This window comes from Poecilia reticulata, linkage group LG15 (genome assembly GCF_000633615.1).
Source record: "Poecilia reticulata strain Guanapo linkage group LG15, Guppy_female_1.0+MT, whole genome shotgun sequence".
Taxonomy (NCBI): domain Eukaryota; kingdom Metazoa; phylum Chordata; class Actinopteri; order Cyprinodontiformes; family Poeciliidae; genus Poecilia; species Poecilia reticulata.
This window is the reverse complement of record NC_024345.1, coordinates 30,035,271-30,044,589: the sequence shown is the minus strand read 5'-3', so window position 1 is coordinate 30,044,589 and position 9,319 is coordinate 30,035,271. Positions and strand designations below refer to the sequence as shown.

At 45.5% G+C, this 9,319-nt stretch overlaps 2 protein-coding genes across 6 annotated transcripts in view; one reads left to right on the top strand and one right to left on the bottom strand.

Moving 5' to 3' along the window:
• The window catches only part of LOC103477384 (clathrin heavy chain linker domain-containing protein 1), a 6,062-nt gene extending 2,797 nt beyond the window's left edge, over positions 1-3,265 (bottom strand). Inside the window, exons 1-8 of one of the 5 annotated variants that reach the window (XM_017308761.1) lie at positions 2,936-3,265; positions 1,880-2,031; positions 1,714-1,799; positions 1,436-1,634; positions 1,008-1,162; positions 821-920; positions 597-697; positions 358-529 (exon numbers count right to left, since the gene is read on the bottom strand). In XM_017308761.1, coding sequence (XP_017164250.1) covers positions 358-529; positions 597-697; positions 821-920; positions 1,008-1,162; positions 1,436-1,634; positions 1,714-1,799; positions 1,880-2,031; positions 2,936-3,127 — 1,157 coding nt within the window. In that variant the 5' untranslated portion in view covers positions 3,128-3,265. Of the gene's footprint in view, positions 1-357; positions 530-596; positions 698-820; positions 1,163-1,435; positions 1,635-1,713; positions 1,800-1,879; positions 2,032-2,372; positions 2,509-2,935 lie in introns of all 5 variants that reach the window. The other 4 variants (XM_008430466.1, XM_008430467.2, XM_008430468.2 and 1 more) reach the window with 4 other exon arrangements.
• Positions 3,266-3,427: 162 nt separating this feature from the next.
• Positions 3,428-6,162, top strand: rps27a (ribosomal protein S27a). The gene is made up of 6 exons (XM_008430469.1): positions 3,428-3,473; positions 3,583-3,647; positions 3,945-3,999; positions 4,813-4,898; positions 5,743-5,874; positions 5,981-6,162. Exons 2-6 carry the CDS (start codon positions 3,600-3,602, stop codon positions 6,128-6,130), a joined length of 471 nt encoding a protein of 156 aa, XP_008428691.1. The 5' UTR covers positions 3,428-3,473; positions 3,583-3,599; the 3' UTR covers positions 6,131-6,162.
• The last annotated feature ends 3,157 nt before the right edge of the window (positions 6,163-9,319 follow it).

Here is a 9,319-nt window from a genome sequence, read left to right as displayed (position 1 = left end):
GGGGGCCTCCAGGGGGCCTCCAGGCTCTGCAGCCTGTGTGGTGGACACACAGATTACTGACGTTTAGCTTTGGACTGTTGTAGCATTAAACAGTTCAGCTCAACCTAATGAGTGGAAACACATTGTTGATGTTACTATTATAAAATAGCTTACAATTAAGGCAAAGATCAAAGTCATTTTCACAGGTGGAGCGTTGCTGTTAGCAGCTGCTGGAAGCAACTAAACAGGTTACTTTGTAACTTAGTTACTTTCCAAACCAAGTAATCAGAAATATAACTAAGTTACTTTWTCAAGGTAACTATGACATCACTGGTTGTGTTTCTAAATGTTGCTTTCAGAACCGGGTCAGAACCTCACTTGCTGAGCGTGACGGCGTTAGCGATGAGCTGCACGTCTCCGTGCTGCAGCGCCGAGGCCACGCCCCTTAGCGACAGCACCGCAGACAGCTGGCTGCCCGTCGCCGCGGTAACCAGCAGCGCCCGGAAGAACAGCAGCTGTGGGGGGGTGGAGCCCGGCGGGACCCGAACTCCTGAGGGAACAGAACCAGAATCAGCCAGGTTCTGGGGGAGGTTCTGGTTCTAGTTCTGGTTCTGAACCTCGGAACATCTCCATGGTTTCCGAGTCCCTCAGGACCGGCGACCGGGCCGCGTGGAGGGCCGCCGCCTCGTACTGGGAGGACCGGAGCAGGTCCAGGAACCTGGGGAACAGAACCAGAACCGGTTAGAACTACAGCCAGAACCAGTCAGGTACTGGCTGTAGTCCAGGCAGGCCCAGGCGTCGTGGCTCTGCCTGGGTCAGGTTCTGACCCGTAGAACCCGACCTGTCCAGGTGGTTCCTCAGCAGTTTGGACTCGTCCAGCCCGGTTGGTTCCTCTTCCTCCAGCAGCTCAGCTGGGATGCGGAACGACTCTTCATCACCGCCTGCAGGACGGACAGCAAAGGTTCTGAAAGGTTCTGGTGGATCACGTCCAGAACCAGAACCCGCTGACACCATAACCATCAGTTCACCTCCAGATTGTGAAGTCGAACTTTCGTCTTGCAGATCGGGTCCGATCTCCTGGAGGTTCTGGATGACAGAACCCAGCAGCTCCTCCAGCGGAACCGTCTGACCTGATTCCTCCCAGACCGTCAGACGCTGACCCAGCAGCTTCAGGCGCCGGAACCTGCAGAGATCACAGGTTAGAGCTGCAGCGCCACCCGCTGGACCGGAGGGGAAGTGCAGGAGGATCAGGGAGGCAGGAACCAGAATTTGGACCGGATTCTGGACCGGATTCTGTTCTGTGTTCTGTAAACGTTTATGTTTCTGTTGTTGGTAAAGTTTAAATAATCTGAGGCGAAAGCCAGGTTCTGGTTCTGGTTCTGGTTCTGGTTGACCTACAGTCTGCTTGAGGAACCTTCATGACCTCAGATTTTCTGATCAGACCCAGTTTCCGTACCGGATCATCAGCTGCTGGTTCTGGGCCCTCAGGTGGTCTCTGTGGAGCTGGGCCTCTTGCAGGTCAAAGGTCAGCTGGGTCTGGACCTCCACAGGACCACACAGGATCTTCCGGTCCAGCAGGCCGTCTCTCCGGGTCTTCAGGTGGTCCAGATGGATCAGCAGAACCTCGGGGTCTTCGGTCTGGGCCACGGTCAGACCTGCAGAAACGCGGAGAGGCGGGTCATCAGAGGTTCTGAAGCCCATCCAGGACATTCGGCCCAGAAAGTCCAACAGAACCTGGTATCAGCAGGTTCTGGGTGGTGGCCTTCTGCCTCCGGACCTCCTGCTGAAGTTCTGCTGTCTGGTTCTGGAGGACCGAGGTTCTGGACAGAGAGCAGACATGCTGGTGAACCTGTGGTGCTGTTTGGACCGGACCGGTCCCCATCAGAACCAGCAGCCTCACCTGTCAGTGATGTGAGCCGCGTAACCCAGCAGGGACTGCAGGCGGGACGCCGCAGCTTCCTCCTCCCTCCTCTTCATCTCCCTGATGACGCCGTCGTACTCTGACTTTATGTCCAGCAGGAGCCTCCTATAGGCCGAGGCTCGACCAATCACCTGCAAGATACAGACCAGACCCGTACGGCTCCAGAACGTTCTGTTAAACCCGTCCGGATCACATTCAGGTTCTTCCTGAAGCTCTCCAATATGCTAGGCTAACAGCAGAGCTAATTTTTCATTCAGCTTTTTAGCATGTTTGCTAACTTTGACAATGTTTAGCATACTTAATGCACCTTAAGTCAATTATTTGGGATAAATTCTAACATGCTAATTTAAAAGTCTGTTTGTGTTGCTACCTACACATGGTGGATGTAAACATGGTCGAAATAAGCGCTTCAGCAATAGCGACTGCTAAGTATCATGTTGGTATAGATACACTAACATGGTGCAGCTAGAACCTTAGAGCTAGTGACCATGAGCCGTGTCCATCACTGCCGCTCAGTTTGGGTCCAGTTTGGGTCCTCAGTGATGCCCCTGAGACTGGACTGGAGGTTCACCTTCCAGGCTGACTGAAAAAGGTCTAGATGGTCAGAGCTGGTCAGATGGTCAGAGAAACCCAGAAGACATGCATCAGACTCAAGAGAGTTGAATACAAAGACATGCCACACTTTCCAGATTGTTATCTGGAAAAGAAAATCTGGAAAATAAAGAATAGTTGTGTCTTTTTTACTTTGAGGTTTGAGTTTGGATCGGAAGAACTGCATAAGAGGATAAATAGTTCTGTAACGTCCTGTATAAAATGGACAAAAATGTGAAAAATCTCTAGAAAACTCAGAGAGCAGTTGTTCCAGAGGAGAAAGTCTGGATCAAATGAAGGAAAACATCAAGGACCAAATGAAAACATTTAAATGGTTAATAAAATCCTTCACCTGTTCATAACATCAGAATTAGAACTTCCATAAGAGTTTTGTGTAAAATATTTCACCTACTCAAACCTTATTTTCTCAGCTGACTCGCTCACCTTGTTGAACGCGGAGCGGTAGACTATGTATCGCAGCTCATCAGTGCCCTCCTCTGGACATTGCAGGTACTTCTTCTCTTTCTCGATAAACTCGTTTAGATACTGAACAAACGTCTCGTCACTCTCATACACTTCTACATCTATCACGGGACTCATTTCTGGATCTTCGGTGTCATTTTGTTCTTTATTCATCTTGTTATTATCTAGTTTTAAACCAACTCTAACTCTTCTGCGTGTTAGCCGTCAGTAACATAGCAATCGTGATGTTCCCATGGAAACCGAGGACCTCTTAAAATCATGTTTTTGATCATTTTTGTTATATTATTTCAAGTATTCACCTTAATTTTATTTTTGATATGTTCAGCGCCGAAATATGTTATAATCAAAAGTAAACTAACGACGATACAAAAATACTGTTTCTGTTTTTTAATCAGGCACAATAACGGCCAGCTACCTCCGTTGAATCGCGTGTAGGAAACCCCGTTCTTTCCCCTTTGAGGTCCTCTTCTCAGGATCCGCCATTAGGAGTGAACCGGTGGTAAGTGGCGCTGCGTGTTTTTATCACTTTTTAATAAAATATAACCGCATTTTGGATCAGTTTTCAATCTGAGTGGGCTCCGATAGTCTCTCCGTGTGTTTCCGTACAGGTGGACCGAACCTCACGATGCAGATTTTCGTGAAAACCCTCACGGGGAAAACAATAACCCTCGAGGTGAGCGTGATGGAGGGTGGCGGCGTTTACTTACTGCTGTTAATCGGAGCTTTACTATTTAAATGAGCACATATTAAGCTTGTTTCCTGATTGTTATTTTGATGTATAACGTAATAATGCCCCGGTTGGTCATAAAAAGCGGCTAAACTGAAGCTACGTTGCTAAAGTTGGTAGAGCAGCGAACACGTGTAGCCGCAGAGGCTCGTTTTTGACGGAGCAGATTGAAGAACTCGGTGTTGGAGCTTATACAGGGATTTTATTCAATGCCATCAGGTTACATATGTTTTTATTTTCCAGGTTGAGCCTTCAGATACTATTGAAAATGTCAAGGCTAAGATCCAGGACAAGGAAGGTGAGTGTCAGCTGCTGCGGTCGATCCATTCCGGTGGTTCTGACTGATCCTGGTGACCCTGAACGCCTCTGAATGAGGTCCAGCCTCTGAATGAGGTCCAGCCTCTGAATGAGGTCCAGCCTCTGAATGAGGTCCAGCCTCTGAATGAGGTCCAGCCTCTGAATGAGGTCCAGTCTCTGAATGAGGTCCAGCCTCAGAATGAGGTCCAGTCTCTGAATGAGGTCCAGCTGCACTTTGAATGAAACCTGGAGGAAGAAGTTCCTATGAACAACAAATGTCTTAGTTACTATACTTCTGATATTAAAAATGTCTACATAGTTTAGATTTTTAAAGGCACTTTTACAGTTTTTCACCAACTTCCTGTGGTTTTTTATGTCTTTACAAAATGAAATCATTTGTTGAAATTAGCTGGAGTGATGACTTAAGACAAATGTCATTAACTGGAAGAATATTTACAGACGGAGTCACATCGGAGAGTTTTCACAACATTTTAATGAAGGTATTAAACTTCATATCTATAAGTGGATATTGGAGGGTTTCTCTAAACTAAAGGTGACTGTTTATCTGTTTCTGGAGGTTCAGACATGTTTGCTGATAGTCTGCTCTGATTGGCTGTTCATCTAGAAGACAGGCTATCTGCTGCTCAGAAAGGTTGCTGGTTCAATTCCAGGCTTCCTCAAGGTGAAATTAGAAACATCTCCAGGTCATTGAGGGGGGTCTCCAGGTCATTGAGGGGGGTCTCCAGGTCATTGAAGGGGGTCTCCAGGTTGTTGTTTCTCCAGGTTGTTTAAATTGTCGCTGATGTTCCTGCAGGAATTCCTCCTGACCAGCAGAGGCTGATCTTTGCTGGGAAGCAGCTGGAGGACGGACGGACGCTGTCGGACTACAACATCCAGAAGGTGAGAAGAACTCTGCAGCTTTCGATTCTTCTGAACAGATTCAGTTGAAATGTTGTAGTTCATTTCTTGAACTGAACTCTGAAGGTTTTATTCTAATTTTATAGGAAATAGCAAATTTATTTCAGCCTCAAAGTTCAAGCAAACCAAAATAAACCAGACATTCGCTATCATACATAATTAATTACTGTTTGTCTGTGGCTGTTCATGGTGTCATGAGCCTTGATGACTTTATCTTCACATTAATTAAATGATATATAAAGTTAAACTGGAGGGTTTTAATGGAGCAGGTCAGACATTTCACCTCTGGTCAGTTTGATGCATCACTGAGGAAACCTGGGGTCAGTCTGTCTGTCCAGAGTGTCCAGTGTGTCCAGTGTCGAGGCTCCTGAAGCCAACAGAACATGATCTGCTTTTCTTACTGACACTGAAGGACAATTTGAACTCTGGACATGTTATTGATCCTGTTCTACAGATTTTAACAATCATTTTGTCATCATACATGATTATTGCATATTGATCACCTGCATGTTTCACCTTCAGTCTGATGGTGTGAAGAGTTAATAAAACAAACTTAATGTTTAAAACATTTCCATAGATCCCTGCCATGTTTTTCCTTGGAGTCGATCAGAATCATTTATGCTAAATTGCAGATTATTTGTAATAATTGGTGTAAAACCATCAGGAGCTGAATCAGATTTTCTGGTTTTCTGCTTTAATCGTCACTTTTTCTCCAAATGAACGTTTTACCAACCAGCTGCAGCAGAGAATCTGGATGGTTCTGGACGGGTTCAGTGTTGGTTCTGGTGGCCTGCAGGTGGCGCTCTGACCTGCTTCCTGTTTGCAGGAGTCCACTCTGCACCTGGTGCTGCGGCTGAGAGGCGGCGCCAAGAAGAGGAAGAAGAAGTCCTACACCACGCCCAAGAAGAACAAACACAAGAGGAAGAAGGTCAAGCTGGCCGTGCTCAAGTACTACAAGGTGGGCGGGGCTTCTGGGGTCAGGGGGCGGGGCTACTGGGGTCAGGGGGCGGGGCTTCTGGAGTCAGGGTCTCTTCCCTTCAGCAGCTGACCGTTTCTGTCTGCAGGTGGATGAGAACGGTAAGATCCACCGTCTGCGGCGCGAGTGTCCAGCTGACGAATGCGGCGCCGGCGTCTTCATGGCGAGTCACTTCGACCGCCATTACTGCGGCAAATGCTGCCTGACCTACTGCTTCAACAAGCCGGAGGACAAGTAGAGCTCTGGAGGAATAAACAGTTTGGTTCCACATGCTGAGTCCGAGTCCTTATTCTGCCTGGTCACCGGGGTCAGAGGTCAGGGTTGTAAACATCCAGGTTCCATTCTCGGCTTCGTGTCGGCAGGTTTTACTCCAGCAGTTGTCATGACGACAGAACGGGCCGGACCCAGCTCTCTGGGGACAAAACCCAGTTTTAAACTTGGTAATAAGATTTTTTTTAAATGAGCTCAAATTATTTAGAATGTAAGTTAATGAATTACAAAATAAAATGCTAATTATAACAATCATAGAAGGAAACGGCAGCTGGAGCCTCTAGTGGTCAGAACCGGATCAGAACCAGGCAGCAGGAACCGGGTCGCTGATGTTCCTCTGATCCGTCCAGGTCATGTGATCTGGACTGGTCAGATTAAAACGGCCTGTAGCAGCTATTAAAACATGAAGTAATGTGTTCAAATGGAAGCAATAAGTTTCACTGGGTGATGGAATCATAGGAACTATAATGTCATAATGTGTGGAATCATCTATTCCACAGATGAAACGTTTCATAATTCAGTGATATTTTTTGTGAATTATCACAGTTTCCTTTTGTTGTCTGATTTTATCCAGTGATAAAAACAAACATGAGATTCTGTAACAAAATGTTTAAACATTTCAAAAGCAGAATAAGTAAATTCTGTGTAAAAATAATGAAACTTTCTCCGTTCAGTGATTCTGATTCCACAGCTGGAATAAACCTTTAGTCCTGCTGACTCAGCAGATCTGGCTGGAGTTATTTATTACTGGGTTATAAAATGTGGCCTAAAGCTGGTGGAATATATTCTCTCTGAATATAAATATAAAGTATTGCTTTTTGTCAGTTCTGTAAAGTGAATTTCTCTCTCATATTGACCAATAATTAATTTTAATTGTCTCTGCTGGAGCCATGATTTAAAATCTAACAAACTTTTGGTCTTTATGAAACATTTCATCCCATTTGATGATGGATCTGAGTATCAAATGATGCAACAGGGGAAAATGTAGAAATGATAATTTTTTTCTGTTAACGTTACACGCAGACTCGTTGCCATGGCAACCAACACCATTAACTAAGCAGTGTAACTATATATTGTATATTTTTCAGATTCCTTGGTTGATGCGTCATTTTCCCACCGCTGATATTCCTGACTCAATGCAAAGCAGCAGCGCATGTGGCGCACAGCAGGTCACGTGATGTCCAACCCACTAGATCACTGAGGACTTACCATTTACGTTTTACAAAGGAATATAAAAATAACATCAGGAACTATTTTATTTCATGGCCTGAATCAGTGAATGTAATGTAGCTCCATGTCTCCATCTAGTGGACTGATGGTAGAAGTGCAGCAGCTGATGCAGCTTCCTCTGATAGGCGGCAGAGAAGAAGAGCCAATCAGAGGAGGAGCAGCTGATCTGTTTCCAGCTCTAATGATGTAAAGATGATCAGAGCTGATGAATGATGTGTGTTTCCTCTGCAGGTGAAGCTAGAAAGTGTGTGTGAGCTGAAGTGAATTCAGCAGCATGGATCAGTGTGAGGACAGAGAGGAGGGAGTCYCTCCCTCTACAACCACTCTGTGTGGGGAAGATGAGAGCCGGAGCAAAGGTCATGGATTCTGTTTCTGGTTGAAACTCTAATGATTCCTTGGAAACTTTGTCCTCCTCCAGTCCTTTAAAGCTGGAATGATTCCAGGATGATTCCAGGATGATTCCAGGATCCTCATGTTGTTTTTGTTTCCAGTCAAAACGTCTGACTGATTATCAGGATGTTTTGTTTCTCTCTGTTTCTCCTTTCATTCATTCCTTTCATTCATTCCTTTCATTCATTCCTTTCATTCGGGGATGGAAATTAAAACTTTTCTCTACCAGCCACTGATTTTTTCCCTTCGATTACAAAATATACGATTTATTCTCAACTCTATGAAAACCGATTTACTGACATTTACTGACTGATAAATGTATACAAACTAATTTAACAAAAAGCATGGACACCTTAACAGAGATGCAGTGCGATAAGTTCACTTGAAGTAATTACTAACAGCAAACTTTGAACATTTCCACATTGTGGCTACTATTCCCCCAGATAGCATTAAGACGCATCTAGTGACTTTTTAAACATTTTAAAATTGTATCAAAAAAGCTGTTTTCTAACTGTTCTGTTTGTTTCCCCTTATTACGTTTTCTATTGAAATTCAATTATTCTTGTTTTTACTGGAAACATTTCAGAACGTGTTCATTATCCGTCATTATTCCTGATATCCCAGTTTTCCAGTCTGCCTGCTAGCTTAGTGTTAGCTTCCCCACTCACTGCCCTCCCGCCTCTTCTCTTCTCTGCTCCGGCGGTCAAAGACTGTGAGGTAAACTTATCGGCTAGTTTGATCATTTTTTCTGGACGGGCTTGTAGTTTCTCTGACCCGCCCGGTCTCGCATCCGATCACTTTTCTGGGACTCCGCTTAGCAGCTAACCGTTAGCAGCGTTAGCAGCTAACCGTTAGCAGCTAGCCGTTAGCTGAAATAGCTCTATATGTAACTTTAGAGGGGAGGGGCGGGCCAAGGAGGACTGAGGGATTTCATTGGATGAGCCCAATGTCCGTCAATGAAATGAACCAATGTTCTGCCCGGACGGTCAGTCCTCCCCTGGACAGAAGTTCAAACTGAATGGAGCTTTTTTCGTTGCTCCAATTTACACGTCACTAAATACTTTTACCCGCATTTGGCCTGGCGGGTGAGAATTTCCACTCCTGCTTTCATCGACATGTTGATCATTTTTAAACATTTCAGATGTTAAATCTTCCTGCAGTTTCACTTCATGTCTTGAAGGTCAAAAGTGGAAAATCTTTATTTTCCTCTTTCATTCAGATTCTCTACCTGAAACTGAAAACCTGCACAACTGGGCTCATCCAGAACCTTCTGGGCTCATCCAGAACCTTCTGGGCTCATCCAGAACCTTCTGGGCTCAACCGACCCAGATGCTCAGAACCAAACCAGAACATGAGGTTGAATGATGACCCGAGAATCGTTTCCATGGAGATCTTTAATCTGAACCAGAAACTGACATGATGGGAAGCAGAACTTTATCCGAGTCGTTTCTGCAGAACCTACAGCTGGTCTGCAGTTTGTTTCTGCCCACCTGGAGCGCCAGCCGGGTGGAGTCAGCGCCAGCCGGGTGGAGTCAGC

Excerpts from the sequence above, each read along its gene's own strand:
- rps27a (XM_008430469.1), top strand. The coding sequence starts at position 3,600 with ATGCAGATTTTCGTGAAAACCCTCACGGGGAAAACAATAACCCTCGAG. Across the intron at positions 3,648-3,944 it reads GGAAAACAATAACCCTCGAG|GTTGAGCCTTCAGATACTAT; the intron begins GTGAGCGTGATG and ends TTTATTTTCCAG. Across the intron at positions 5,875-5,980 it reads CCGTGCTCAAGTACTACAAG|GTGGATGAGAACGGTAAGAT; the intron begins GTGGGCGGGGCT and ends TTCTGTCTGCAG.